The sequence below is a fragment of the Populus alba genome, chromosome 16 (assembly GCF_005239225.2).
Source record: "Populus alba chromosome 16, ASM523922v2, whole genome shotgun sequence".
In the NCBI taxonomy this organism is placed as follows: domain Eukaryota; kingdom Viridiplantae; phylum Streptophyta; class Magnoliopsida; order Malpighiales; family Salicaceae; genus Populus; species Populus alba.
The window spans coordinates 4,038,073-4,053,734 of NC_133299.1; the positions used below are offsets into that span (position 1 = coordinate 4,038,073).

The following is a 15,662-nucleotide window of genomic DNA, read 5'->3' on the forward strand; positions in this document are numbered from 1 at the left end:
CCGTGAATAGAAAGCACTTAAAACTGCAATCAACTGCTTTTAATAAAATAAAATCATTTGAGGGTATGATATCATTGTTATTTTATAGTATTCTTGTAATAATAATTTAGTGATTTTTTTATGGTATTTTTCATTTTTTGCTACAATGTAATGACTCTTTTGCTCTTGATATTTTAGCTTTCAAAAACTTAATTAGAAGGCTTATTCTTTATTTTATAATTTTTTTTCATGACAATTTCTAGGTCTTTAAGACAACATAGTATTTTAAAAAATATATATCAAAAGGTTGATAACGTGTGCAACCTCTTCGGGTTGTTGATGAGGGTTATTGTTCCACTGCATCATTTAATTCGTTTTGGACCTTCTTTTCTCCTGTGCTACACTTGTGATGTCTTTTTTTTTGATTCTTTTTTTTCTTTTATCTTTCCTTCTAGAAATCCACGTCTAACCCTTTATATTTATAGATCAAGCCTTCAGGTTATTTTTATTTTGATTTTGTCCCTTTTTTCTGTTTGTTTTATTTTAATTAATTTCTTGAATCTCATTTTATTTTTAATTTCATCTTTTTTAATTTTTTGAATATTAGATTTAACCTCATTCTTTTTATTTTTAATTTTTTTTATTTAAGATAGTTTTTTAATTTGTTTTTTTCATTTTCAATTTCAACCTCTTCATTTTTTTTCTTCTTTCATATTTGATGCTTATTTTTTTTATTGCTTATTTTTTTTTTTTTGGTGAGATTTTTAATTTGTTTTTTTTTTTTTTTCAGTTTCATCATTCAATATTAAATTGTTGAGAAATTGAACTTTTAAATTGAGCTCGTGTCTACAATTTCATGGAATGTAAATTGAGAATATTAACCTAGGATTTAGAAGATTTACTCGAATTAATTAACGTGGATTGAAACAATAAATTTATTGCCTTTTCCTTACAATACCTTTTCATACTAGCCTCCTTCAATTATTGTGGATTAGCTATTTTTTAATTGATCAAAAGTGTCCTGTTACTTCTTTTTGCAGAGTTGAATACTAGGAATACCCAATTCAAAACAAACAACACTTAGCTTGAGTTTAAGGTTTTTTTTTTTTTTCTTAAAAGTTTCACTTTTAAAGCTTGATTTTTAGGGGCTTTATCGTGATCTTAGAGGTAATTTGGTTTTTTTAATTAAATATTAATGATAATTAAAAAAAAAATTATTTTATTTTTTTTAATTTCATCTTTTGATGTTGAATTGTTTGAGAAATAGACTTTATGGGTGGTTTTTTCCTGCTTTGTTTAAGGTTTTCATGGTCTCAATACAAACGTCCATTTTAGATTTATGCTCAAAATTACAAGTATTTATTTTAAATATTTATATTATAGAGCAAGGGGAATTTAAATATGTACTGGAATTTATTTGAAACTATTCTCGAAACTGGATTGAATTTCCATTAGCATCCATGAAAATTTCAATTGAAAATACCAAAATCTGAATTTTTTAAGAGGATTAACAATCAAAAAGAAAAGAAAAGAGGAAGCAAAATTTTAAAAAATATGATAATGATAATTCAAACTTCAAGATATAATTAACTGTACAACTCTTAATTTACATTAACTATAATTATTAAATCCAATCTAAAAATGACTAAACTAAAAGACTGGATTTCGGGTCATATATGTTAATCCAAGTAAATTTAGCATGTATTTTTATTATGGTTTTTTTAAACCAGGTCGCACCTGCGTTACAATAGATTTCAAATTGACTTGAAAAGTTATTTGAATATTGACCGAGTTAATTGTAAGTCTGAGTTTGCTCATTTAAAATTCGGTTAAGGTCCCGGGTCAACCGAATTCCTGTTTAATTTACTGGGCCGGGACCGGGTTTTAATAACCTCAATGGGTCACTAAACCGTATATTTGGGGGATATAAGCAGCGGTGGAAAGAGGGAAAAGAAAAATTTTGAGCTTCCCGCGTGGTTTTGAAACGACAACTATCCCGCTGGCGCCAATCCAAATTAGTTTCGATAAAACAATTTCTTCAACAAAAACACACGCTATTCCTCCCACCCCCCTCTCTCTGAGTCTAATCTGCTGAAATACTCGTAAAAATATTGTTTGTTTGATTGACTGTAAATGGAGAGGTCTAGCAGATCTAAATCATTGTTTCGAGACATGAGGTCAAGAGAGCTGGGTGGTTTTAGAAAACGGCGCTTTATTACCCAAATGGGATCCGATTTCACTGAAATGGGATCGGTGACGGTCGAACATAACGGCGAGGAAACGCCACCACTGTCTGTCTCTTTTTGCAAGACAAGTAAATATTCACATATTTTGGCGGTGTCGGACGAGGATGGCTATGTGAGCTTGTTTGATACTCGTACCGAATTCCCTTCTGGTCAGTTAGTTTTTCTTTTCTCTATGCTATTGATTTCACGAATATTAATTAATTAATTAATTAATTACGTGGTTTATTTACAGAGAAAGCAAGAATCAGTGACTGGGTAGCTCACCAGAACGCTATCTTTGATGTTTGTTGGATTAAGGTAAGGCCAATTTTCACTTCATTTGATTTATTATATTTTTCTAGCTATCATAGAAAGAGAAATTTGGAATAAATTAGGCCCCCTTTTACCTTTTTCTTATATTAAAGAAAGAAAAGAGTTATGAGCTGTTGGATTGTGGGATTTTGTTTCAGGAAGATACCAACATACTCACAGCTTCAGGCGATCAAACTGTAAGTATAGTATATTATTTTATTATATTTCCCATCACATCATAACGTTGGCTGGTTGCTGTTGTAGCATCTTCAATATTTGTCCATGTGCTGTCCCTTTTATTGAGTATTGATTATGTTCTTCAGAATGTATTTGTATCTTACTGTAACTCTTAGTTGATGACGTGAATTTACTTTTATTGAAAATACTACCTAGTGGCAGCATAGTCAAAGAAATCACACAACTGAAATTTGTTTTACAGATAAAGGTATGGGATGCACAAGAGAAGAAATGTACTGGAATATTGATGGGGCATACAGGAAGTGTTAAATCTCTGTCTCCCCATCCAACAAATTCTGGTACCTGTCTTGCATTGCCCTCTGTTGACCGGAACGGCTAATTTCTTAATCCTTTGTTATAAATTTATACTCTAAGTTGTTCCGCAGATCTTCTTATCTCGGCTTCCAGAGACGGGTCATTTGCTATCTGGGATTTGAGATGCAAGACAACTTCCAAAACTAGATGCAGTGAAGCGCATGTCACGTGAGTTCATTACACCTTTTATTCATGTGGTTTGCAACGTTCTGATTTTTTTCCTGTGAAGTTATTGTTGATAATGGGTTTTTCTTTGCTCTATCTTGGTTAATGAATCGCATTGTGATCAATACTGTGTTTTTCCCTCATCCAGTCCAGCTGCCATGGTCCAAGGAGCTCATCTTTCTTCTCGAGCAAAGCGGGTCAGGCGTGGCAAGGTTTGTTTGTCTGTGCAAGTTTCTTTTCAATTTGAGTCCATGTATCTTGTTTTCTTTTAACACTATAGTTCTTTCAGGCTGCTTCGATGAGCATTACATCAGTTCTTTATCTTAAAGACGAGGTATCCATTGCCACTGCTGGAGCAGCAGACAGGTTAGTGAAAGCCATTAGCAGGATTTCATGAGTAAAAGTTTTGATTCTTCGGCAGAAATAGTATCATACTGACTTTTATTTCAACTATTGGTCATATTTCAGCATTGTTAAATTCTGGGATACTAGAAATCTAAAGGTTCAGGTCACTCAGGCATCCCCTAATATCAAGTCATCAACTGAGAAGGTCAGTGCGGCCAAATGATGATTTCTAACTGATATGCCTCATCTCGTCTGTATTCTATAGAGATAATATTCCATAATTCTAAATTTCAAGTTAACTTCAAATTTGTGATATGTTAATCATTTATCAGCCTAAGTTATATTTTATTATCCTTGTTCCAGGAAAGAAGATTACATGGCATATCTAGTCTGTCCCAGGATTTAAATGGCGTGTTTCTTACAGCTACATGCATGGACAATAGGTATTTTCAAGTTTTCAACTACTTTTCCTTTCAAATAAATAATAGATGCACGCAGCGTATCTCTGAAAGCTATATTTTTCTCTTTTCCTCTGCAGAATATACTTGTATAATGTACTTCAGCTTGATAAGGGTCCCATGCGGTCATTTTCTGGATGTCGGATAGAATCATTCTATGTAAAGGTACGCACCTTTTCTGATTCCCTGGGAACCCTAAAACACTGCTTCCTTTAGAAGCTCTTGCATCAAGTTCTCTGTTGCCAAATGATGCTTTGTAGCAATCCATGCTGATGTGAACTGTACAATTGCAGTCAACAATCAGTCCTGACGCAGCTCACATACTCAGTGGCTCTAGTGATGGAAACGCCTACATATGGCAGGTTTGATTCCTTCTTTGAAGAAGGGTTTTTTGATTTATCTTTAGTGATGGAAATGCCTTCATATGGAAACGCCTGTATAATTTTTTTAGCTCGCTGAACCAGGTGAACAAGCCCGATGTGGATCCCATCACATTGAAAACTCATGATGGAGAGGTTACAGCAGTAGATTGGTAATTATTTTCCCAAAGCATATACTATTTTCATTAGTGGACTTAACATATTTACCAATCATTTATCACATCCGTTGCAGGTGTCCATCTGAGGTTGGGAAGATAGCAACTTCTTCAGATGATTTTACAGTAAGCTAAACACTCCTAACAAAGTCAATTGGTGTATCCTGGAAATTAAATTTCTTTTCATTTTCTTACCATGCTTTGTTGCTTCCTAGTATCCGTGCCTATTTCCGTCATCTCATTTTCTCTGCGACTCTATTTGTTAGGTTCGCATCTGGAACATTAATAGCAGTTATTGTTCAAGCACAACAAGATCTCCATCTGCCATTCGAAGGAGGGTAATGGCAATCCCAAGAGAGGAATGTAGAGAACTTTTGATGAATGATGAACGAATTGATCCAACAAAGGTTCCTGACAATCTGCTTCCTTCAGATGAAGTGTTCAACCAAAACAACCCACCTATTCCTATAACAATGCCCACAATTAGTACCCCTGAAGCCCATAAGAAAAAGTTTTCACTAGATTCTGATTCTAAAGAAACTTTTGAGAAAACCCCTGAAGCAGCGATGAAGAGCCCCTCTTCTGTATTGAACCCTCCTTCTTCTTTAAAAAGAACTATCAGAGATTACTTTCTAGCAGCTTAATTTTCCAGGAAAGAGTAAAATATTTCCTACATGTTAATTATTCCTTGTGGATGGTGCATCAGTTCTTTCCACATTTATGGTAAGTTCTGTTTTCCTAATCTTATCTCTTTGCTTGCGCTTCTTTGATAGAGTTGCACCTTGCACACATTAATGCTGAGCTTGGCAGGGTTGGCTTTTCACTTTGCAGGGATGAATTTGAAACGTAAAGCAAGAAAAAGGAGGATGGATTGGGTAACATCTGCCATCAATTTAATCTGACCCTAGGTTTTTCTTTTTTCAAGTGTAGATCTTAGATTGCTTGTAGGATAAACTTCAAATACGTTTATATAAATGTAGCTTACACTGATTTTGTCTAGCATGTCTAGTGATGCAACTCTTTGACAAACAGAGTAGACCCTGTTAAAAGCTATCAGGGATGGAATATACACTGCATTCAACTGCTTGTATCCATCCCTGTTTGAAACTGCAATTTTTGTGTCCTTAATACAGTGTACTTGTTTTTGTAAAGTATTACAATGATATTTTTTTAGATCTTTTTTTTTTAGTTTTTGATATCAACACATTAAAAACACAAAAAAAAACATTTTAAAAATTATTATTTTGATGTCTTTACAATAAAAACAAGGTAACAGTTGAAAATCAGGTACCAAATATGCTTCCAAGTTCTATACAAAAGGAATTGTAGGTTATTTTACACACGGGTTCTTTTAGAGCATATCAGAACCATTTCAACTAAAGGTCATAAGAATTTTTTTCTTTAATTGAAAACTTTAGATTTTTGTTTTGACCATGCATGGAATCGATTTATGGAAACTGCTCTCCAGCCTGGTGCGGTGATGTAGCTACATGCTTCTTCTGGTTAAAATGCCTGAGGTTGCACCATCAGTTTCTACTCCGGCATTGAAAAGTAGCTATTGGGAATTAACTAATTGATGAAAATTATCTTGGCCATACAAGCATGATATCATTTATCAAGGAAAGTAAATGAAAAAGATACCATTGCACCTAACAGGAAAATCTGTAAGCAATCGGATTAAGTTGCATTTATAACCTGTTTGATCATAAAATGTGCTCATACATGGCCGGAGTGGAGCAGATAAGTCAGTAACCTGGGAGCTCTTGCAGATGAAGAAGAGATGGTTTCATATCTGTCACGAATGGAGTTTTAAGTTACAGCTATAAGGTACAAGAGTAGCTTAGTGCCTGTGCAACAAGGTAACTGGAGGAACATAGAGCACGAATACTATGATTACATCTGTAAAGACAACAATAATGTAAAGCTCTTGTTTAGCTATGAAGTAAACAATACTCGTCAGTTATTGTCCTGAAATATATAGAGCTCTTGTTTAGCTATGAAGTAACGCCCGATCGCATTTCCAGGCTCCATGATAAACTGTTCCTTAAATGTACCCATTCGCTTGCTGGGGATGTCGATAGAGAGATCCTTAAAATTTGGCAATCCCTCGCATTGCACACCATCTCCACATATGAGAAACTGATTTCCAATTACAAAGGATCCTGAGACGCGGATTGCAACTGCATCTTCACCATGAGCGCGGCACTGTAATTTTTCCACAACATGAACAAGTCTTTCAGGAGGCCAGTCACCCGCTAATGTACTCCGTATGTTGGTCAAGGTTGCAAAAATATCATTTGAACCGACAGATTGTTTCCCGGAGAAACTAGAAAGCACAAGAAACGTATCTTAGGCCACATAAATGTCAAGAACATATCATGCTGACCTGCAATTCCAAAGTAAAAATACGAAATAAAAGCTAAAAATATCAAATTTCAGTCCAGCATCCTCTGTTTGCCATCTCTACCCCAAGCCACAATAAACTGTCACAGCAACGATCACCACCACTCTTAATAAAAAAGAAGTACTAAATGAAGAGTTTCAGAAATTTGGTTTCTCTGGATATTCACTTGACCTGATCAATGCTAACTATCATAGATAATTTTATTGAAAAAATGATATTTGACCACCAAACTCTACTGATTTTGATTGCTGAACTCCCTTTCCAGAACAACAAAATTCCTCATTTCATGGAAAAGATAGGAGACAATGCCATGGCATAATTCAGTACCTAAATATCGAGCCTTCATTATAGAAGGCCTTTGTGTGCTGCCAAAGTTCTTCAGGCCCATCAAAAAGTAAGTAATAGTGTATTGTCAGCATCTGGTCAATATAAAAAAAAAGAACACATTAGTATCCACTCAGAATTATCACCAGGGGACCGTGCAGCTCCAACTGCTTCAGGCATTCATTTTTCCAACATAAGATGTATGCTTGACTTTTTACTGACAAAAATGCACAGAAGATCAAAACTAGAAAGAAAAACACTTGAGAGTCCAACTCCAACTTAAGATCAAATCAGAATATAGACAATTTCTTAAGTAGTTCTATCAAGTGCCGGGTCTATGCTGCTACAAATAAGCATATAATGCATGAGTCATTTAAGATGCTCTTGGGTTGGTGTCTCCAAAATTGAATTTCTTACATTTCATATCCACAGCCTACAAATTTAGCTTGCTCCAGGCACTAATATGTGTAAAAGCACAATGCGATACAAATGCACACGTGCACATTTTTATCATGTTTCTATGGATTGACATCCCAGCCAGGTTGCAATTGAGGCTTAGTAGAGCATAATTGAATCAGGTTCATGTACATTGATCCAGACACATTCACATATATGCTGGATGTTGTATACTTACATCAGCCAAATCCTTCATCCTCTGAGTTGGATCAAACACACTCTGGACAAATGCTGCTAGGTCAACATCAGTGTGCGCATACTTTGTAATAAATGGGTATGAAAGAAGCTGCATTCAGAAAAAAAACAGCAAATAAACAATGACAAGATTGAAGAACCATATGCATTTACTAACCCCAAAATTTCGAGTTTCAAATAACTTCTGACATACTGATAAAGAAATGGTCTTTTGCCACAAACTTGAAATACTCAGAAGGTATTGTTATTTTTTCCCACAGGTATATTCCTAAGTATATCTCTACAAGTTCAGTTACATGTTACAAATCCCGCCTGTCATTTTGTTCACCTGCTCTGCTGTTGGTCTAGTATCTGGATCCTTCTGCAGGCAAGCATCAATAAATGAGCAGAACTCTGGAGAAAAATTGTTTTTGGATGGTGATGGTGAAGGGTCTTCCAGGATCTTCCATGAAGAATAATAATGTTAGTTGGAAATAGCAAAAAATGGCATGCTCAGATTTTTTTTTTAAGGGAAACATAATTAAAAAAGAACGGTTTTAACATATCATTTTACCTGCAACATAAGATGGACAGGTCCTTCATTAGCTGTGTATGGGAATTCCCCTGTTCCACACTCAAAGAGAGCAAGACCTAGGCTCCAAATATCAGCTGGATAAGAATAGCTATCATTCCGAATCCGCTCAGGTGACATGTATGTTACAGTTCCAACAAAAGTAGCACACTGACATGACACATTGAAGTCAGGAACAAGTAAGCAGCAACTCTCGGACATTCAGAATATTTATTTGACCCAGTTCAAATTAACATTCACTAAAGGAACAGCTAAAAAACATGAAAGATATCACAGATTAAGTAGTATCTGTCACCAACCATTGCCACGGAATTTTCTAGGCCAGCGCTTATCCCAAAATCTGTTATTTTTGGTTCCCCTTTGAGATTCACGAGCAGATTTGCTGGTTTGATATCTCTGTGAACTAAGTGCCTAACCCCATGCAAGTAGCTTAGTCCCTTTAAGGAGGATATAACATGAAAAAAGATATTAGCAGACATAGAACAGCTGTAACGAGAAGAAACTAACACCAAACATAATTTCCTTACAATTAGAAGCTTTTGAAACATATGTGAAAGCACTGGTTCTGGTATTCTTTTCTGCAATCGTAAAATATCAGCCAGCGATCCTCCATCCATGTATTCTAAAGCTATGCTTATTTGCCCAGAATCAGGAGTATAAAATGCTCCATGGAATTCCACAAGACCTTCATAACAAGGTGCCTCACAAAGCGTCCGTATTTCAGTAAGAAGTTGTTGTCTTTTCTCCTAAGAAGCAAGTTAAGATAATGCATAAGTTGAATAAACTAAATGACACCTTTTAACTGTGGAATTTTAAAATGGAACATCCACCATCAATCATATTTTTGCTGGCACTGCATACCATTAAAGTATATGTCATATTCATGACAGCTTAATTTAGAACTGTCAGTACAATAATAATAATAGTAAAACTTTAGAACTGTCAGTATTGAAGAGGAAAAGATGCTTAATTTGGTTGTAGAGTAACTAAAGAAGATGAAGCAAGAATGCTCGTAATGATTATATACTTGATTGTATGTCAATGTTGCTACAGCTACAGCAGTTCCATTCCAATAGACTAGCACTCTGTGTAGATGGGTTGATTTGTGGGTAAAAGGGAAAATAACAAAGAATGAACAATTTGCATTGTTTGGGAGCCTTTTTTGAGGGAAAATAATGGGAATTGGAGGGGATTAGATAGGATTGGAAGGTTTTCCCCAGTCCCCACCAAAAAGCAAAAACCCCAACACCCTAAACTGGGGAGTCAAGGACAGGAAGGAATAGGATTTATAATTTAGTCCCTTGTTCTTTTAAAGTCAACCTTAAGTTCCCTAGAATGTCTGGTAAGATATAATAAATGTGCCTTTACCGCCACACACTCCTTTCTATATTAAAAAAAGATGAGGAAGCTATTTCTCCCCCTTCCATATACTGAAACAAAGGGATCACCCCACCTTTGCTTGCCCTCCCCATCTATTTATTTAAAGCATGGTGCATGTCGAGGGACACCTCTCAGTATCAGCATCTAGAAATTGTATTCTTCTGACCGGTTAACAAAATTCACAGGCAAATGTTCAAGCATGATATCCACAGCATTCTACAGAATAATTTCCCTATAGTCAAGCATATGTTTTCACCAAATGGGAATTATTTAGCAGAACTTGAATTTTTTAAAGTGAATTGAAAACAGATAATAGTATGCCAACACAACTACCATCCATCCAAGCAAAAGCTAGAGCATAAGAAGCAATAATCCAACTCCTTGCATCAAGACAATAATATAAATTATGAGCAAGAAGTACCATGCTGACCTTTTCAAAAATATTAATTTTCTTCAAGGCGAGAATTCTGTGCATAGGAATATGGAGAGCTCTCTGAACAACACTGCTAGCACCACTGCCTATTGCTCCAAAAATCCTCATTTCACGAGAGGCACATCGATATGTCTTTTCGCTATGGTCTGTTTCATCTTCAGGTGAAGTAGTGCATTTTTGCAATCCCAGCTCATTTATGTTGTACACTCCATATGATCTGCTTAGTAAGTTTACGGTTCCACCATCTGAAAGCTTCGCAAACCCAGCAGAATTTTAGCAAAAAGTACTTGAACTAGAATACTCAATTCTCTTTATATGGGATACTCACCACATAAGAATCACTAGGGTCCAAGGTTGAATCGGATGAGAAGCCTTTTTCAGAATCAAACAATGGTGTAAGCTTCTTTTTTAACTCCTCCAACCCAGCCATGATAATTTATTATGACACCAATAACAGAATCATCAAGTCATCGATGCCTTCCCACTAGCTCTATCCATCCATGCACCAAAAAACTCATTGTTATTCTTTAAAGAAGCCGAACAATATTTTAACAAATTAAAGACTGAAACAAAATTCAGCAAAGACTCATATTCCTCAAGTTCATCCTCTGATCTCTCCGCATATACAAATTAGTATTTGATAATACATTGTTAAAAAAAAAAAACTAAAAGTATCCCCACAGCATCCAGACTAGATTTCATGCAAATATGAAAAGAACACAGAGAGATTGAAAGAAACCTAATTTTATTCCATTACCATCAAAGCAAATTCTTAATGACTGTCACCCTCACACTCCCCTAATTGAAGTTAAGATCAAGATTGGCCAGAAAGACACAAACTTTTGTTAAGGTTCAAGCAAGTAACTTGCTGCAAGTTGATTGATTCCAGTATACCTCGCTCAAAATAAATATGCCTGAGCAACAAATCGCAAACTTCAAATACATATCCTGAATATCATTAAACAGCCTCATGCAAGAATAATCACGATCCATCTCAACAGTTCATGATCAATACAATTCTACTTTGGGAAATAATCAAAACCCAGAAAAGAATGCATTAAAAAAATGCGAAAAAAAAAAGCAATCAAGACACAGATCAGAATAAATAAAACACTGCTTCCATTTCACAGGTAATTTATGGTTATCACAAGGAAGAAATAAAAAATTAGGAGTTAAATTATACTTACTTGCAGTGCACAGATTTAATCCATCTTATTACAACTCAATGAATGAATGTGATTTTGTTAGTTGCTTCAGAGATGAAGATTGAAGACACCACCGCTCGTCGCCAACCAACGTTGCACTAGTCAGATGTCAAACACGCCATTGAAACATTTGGGTCTCTTGTTTGGATTAAAATCAAATTGGGCTTTGAAACTTGCCATGCTTAATAATCCCACCACTTTTATTAACATTAACATCAATCAACGGGCTTTCACTGTAGCATTTTGTCCCCCCCTCCCTTTTTCCCCCCTTCAAGCTGCAAATTCTTTTGATTTATCCTTCAAAAATTCTTTTGTTTTTATCATAGGTTTTTCTCTTTGATTTCATGTTTACACGTTTCCTAGATGTCGGAAATTATTTCGTGGGCTTCGTGACATGACTATTTTACATATAAAAATTTTAAATTTTTGAAAAAGAAAATTAAAAAAATAAATACTAAATTTAATATTACCAATAATTGTTAAAAAAGTATGTATATCTATATTTAGTCCCTTAATTTTTATTTTTTTTGCTATAATTCAATCTCTTGTAGTTTAAAATTTTTGTTTTGATCCCAAATTTTATTTGTCTTATGTTTCAATCTTGGGAGAGGAAAAAGAAAGTTACCAAAAAAAATTGGAGGAAAAAGAAAGTTTTTAAGTAATTAGATTCTGTCATCTAATAACTTTAATTTTTAGTGTTTATGGATTTTTCTTTAAGACATAAACTTCATGAAGGTGGTTTTCATATTTAATGATGCTGAAAAAAATAGATCTGAGCTCTAATTTTTTTTTTATTTGATATGATTCTAAGTTTTTAGGTTGATTAGAATGCATTTTGTTGTTAAAAATTAGTTTATAAAGGTTTATGAGATTTTATTTTTTATATTATTAAGGTGATAAAGTGTTGAAATATAGGTTTTTGGGATTCAAAACTTTAAAAAATTTTCGGTCAATAAAGGCATTTTTGGTTACAGGAAAAGATGATAGGCAAACTATATATCATACATCAATTTTTTTTATCAAGAAAATAAATGAGATAGACAACATGAAGATAAAAAAAATAGAATAGAAACTAGGTACATGAGCCTTAGTTTATTGGTCTAAATGTGTCTGGGTTTCATGTGGGTTAGGCATGCATATCAAGCCCATGCATGCTTGTCCCTTCATTTTTTCTCATTTGTTTTGTATTTTCATGTTTTTTAATTGAATTAATTTTTAATAAACTTATTTAAATGATATTTAGATATTAACAATTCTTTCTAAATGGTTATTTACGAACTACTATACATAATGTATTTAAATGTATTTTTTTGTATAATATTTTTCAACATTATTATTGCTATATTTTTTTTTTATACATTCACGTAAAAATTATCAATTCATTATTTTATTTTTTTGTTTTATTAAAATCTCCTTCTAGGATTATGATAAGCTTTTGTTTAAAAAATAAAGCTTCTAATAAAAAAATATTTGGTTAAAAAAAAGAACATATTAATAAGAGAAAGAGGTTTTAATAAAAGAAATATTTTTTTTCTAGTTTTATTTTAGATCGTTATATGTTTTTATCTTGATTTTAATTTTTTATAGTTTTCATGCAATAAAAAAATAGCTAAAAAAAGATATGTTTTTTTGTTAAGAAAAAAAATTAATAAAAGAATTAAGGATTTATGCTAACAATTAATTTTTTTCTACAAAACTTAAATTGTACATTTGTGATAAAAATCTAATAATTAAATTAAAAAATATATTATGCATCATGAGGTAAGATATCATCATATACATTGATTGTCTAGCTTCATGTTTTAGTGTTTAGGTAGCGTTAACCACTATTTTTACAATTTATTAGCTCATATAATTTTTATTTTATTTCATTAAATACACACATCGACTTTCCAATTTCCAATTTAATTTTTTTATGTTACAAGAAAATACATTCACGATACCAAAACATTCTCTCTTGCGTTAAAAAAACAATTTGGAATCCCATTTGCAGTGTAGCGTGAGTGGCTGGTCTAACCTAAACGTGTGTAGTATTTGGTTTAAACTAAAAAACCAAATCTAACCACTTCAATTCAATTCATTTAGTTTGCTTTTTCAGTTTGTTCACTCTGGTTGTTTGGTCTTAATTTGGCCTAGTTTGAAAATGATGCTAATCAAAAAACTAATCTTCATTTGTTTTTCAAAAAAACATTAAAAAATGAAAAACCAAAAAACAAAAAGTTTAAATTTTGAAACATTTCCCTTGAAAATAATTGATAATTGAAAAGTCCAACCAAAATATATTGATTTACAAAATTTGGTTTTTATGATTATGATTCAATAATAAACATAAAACTAAACTAAACAAACCATTTACATGCATGTCTTTTGAAACTTTCCACAAAACATTATAATAACTTTCGGTTAACATTAAGAAATATACTTTTGGTCCGGTAATGAGCTCTTTGTACTTATAAGAAGTCACATATTCAAAACCTCGCACCTTTAAATTTGAGATTTAAAAAAAAAGAAATCCTTCACGAGGCTGAAATATCTCCTCATCTTTGTAATGGTGGCAAGGATAGCAATGACAACCATCCATCAAACATCCTATGTCATCCATGGTTATATCAAACATCCATAACTGTAGATTTGTAGTTTAGACTTTATTTTTTGATTTTCTTGATTCATTGATGGAAATGTAGTTTATTTTTTAAACTTATTTTTTATTTTTGTAAAATTGATTTGAAAAAAAAAAGAGATAAGATTGGGTACCTAGTAGGTACCTTCTAGGAGGAGAAAGTCCTTCACCCAACTCAATTTGACTGAGCAGAAGATGAAGGGGCGTGGTGAGTTTGAATATTTTAGGTCAGAGATGGATGTAGCAAAATCCAACCCTGATCCATTGCCATCTTTAAGTGGTAGTTAATACGATTCCCCTCCATCATTAACCATTAACTACTAATTACTAACATCAATTCCCTAATTGTCTAACCATTGATTATGGGTTATAAAGTTTTATCTATGAAAGAAAAACTTTTGATATATATATATATATAGTTAGCTTATAATCAAGATAATTGACTTGGATATACTTATTTTATTAATTGAATCATATTTGATACAAACTTTGTGGATATAAAGATCCCAAAACTCATAGTCAAATCGACCATTCCCAATAAAGCTAAATTTAGGTTTGTAATTGAGGTCGACACAATGATAACTAATACTGAGATACCAAGACTATAAAAACTAGATCCCCACTCATTGTCTATGAAGAGAAGCGAATAAGTAGTATGAAAGATATCATGAAGTTTGATTAATTCTTTGATAAGTCAAAGTAGTTTAATAAAAAAACCAAACTAAAAGAATCCTCTCACAATACACATAAGATAAGTGTTAATAATCTACTATCCAACTTTAAAAAAGTCTTAGAATAGTATTTATACTTGGAAAAACTAAGCCTTATATGACCTATTGGATCTAGCATAAACACAAATTAAAATGAACCCTAAAGTATCTTAAATCATACTCAAAACATGAAAAATAATAAAAATATAATTCTAAAAAATATTGCTTAGTTGCTGCACATATTATGAATAAAAAAAAATAATTTTTGAATGAAATCCTTGCTAAAAAAGAACCCTTGGTTGAATAGAATGTGGTATCGCCTCTTGGGATCCAAAACAAACAAGGAGATAATTCTTTCTTAGCTTCATATGTTTCCACACATAATAAGAAACCCTTTCATAGTTTGAAATTCATAAAACACATGGAAACACATAACCCTATAATTGCCGAATGCTCCCTTTATGGATAACCCATAATGCCAAAATTAATTAAGCCAAGGAAGTAGATGGATTGGGTCTATTTTGTACATATATTAAGTTGACTATGGTTTGCTCATCACTAGTTGAAGTTGTAGCCTCCTTAACATTTATTTTGGCCTAAATACTTTAAATAAGCCCATTGAATGCATAGTTGAGCTTTTTTTCCCTTTGATCTTGTAATTGGACCAACTGGGACTTCTAATAAATCTTTTGGTGTGGTTTGGATCACATCATCCCCTATTTTCTTAAAAGAATTTGACTTTGAATCATCACCTACATTAAACAAAGAGAGACTAGAAACATTAAAAGTATCA

At 33.1% G+C, this 15,662-nt stretch overlaps 2 protein-coding genes across 3 annotated transcripts; one reads left to right on the forward strand and one right to left on the reverse strand.

The window, feature by feature from the left end:
- Positions 1-1,967: 1,967 nt before the first annotated feature.
- Positions 1,968-5,747, forward strand: LOC118051497 (uncharacterized). Of its 2 annotated transcripts, none has more exons than XM_035062176.2 (15): positions 1,968-2,374; positions 2,458-2,522; positions 2,675-2,713; positions 2,956-3,052; positions 3,140-3,236; positions 3,382-3,445; positions 3,523-3,599; positions 3,702-3,783; positions 3,942-4,021; positions 4,117-4,201; positions 4,330-4,398; positions 4,501-4,568; positions 4,649-4,697; positions 4,838-5,294; positions 5,382-5,747. In XM_035062176.2, the coding sequence occupies exons 1-14, from the start codon at positions 2,113-2,115 to the stop codon at positions 5,213-5,215; spliced, it is 1,512 nt and encodes a 503-aa protein (XP_034918067.1). In that variant the 5' UTR covers positions 1,968-2,112; the 3' UTR covers positions 5,216-5,294; positions 5,382-5,747. The 2 variants fall into 2 exon arrangements, with proteins under 2 accessions (XP_034918067.1, XP_034918060.1); XM_035062169.2 differs by having other exon boundaries at positions 5,403-5,747.
- Positions 5,748-6,341: 594 nt separating this feature from the next.
- LOC118051490 (mitogen-activated protein kinase kinase 3) lies at positions 6,342-11,794 on the reverse strand. Its single transcript, XM_035062158.2, has 10 exons — positions 11,522-11,794; positions 10,663-10,824; positions 10,332-10,586; positions 9,049-9,267; positions 8,821-8,958; positions 8,504-8,671; positions 8,279-8,392; positions 7,934-8,041; positions 7,303-7,394; positions 6,342-6,897 (listed from the first exon to the last, which is right to left on the reverse strand). The coding sequence occupies exons 2-10, from the start codon at positions 10,762-10,764 to the stop codon at positions 6,528-6,530; spliced, it is 1,566 nt and encodes a 521-aa protein (XP_034918049.1). The 5' UTR covers positions 10,765-10,824; positions 11,522-11,794; the 3' UTR covers positions 6,342-6,527.
- Between the last annotated feature and the right edge of the window lie 3,868 nt (positions 11,795-15,662).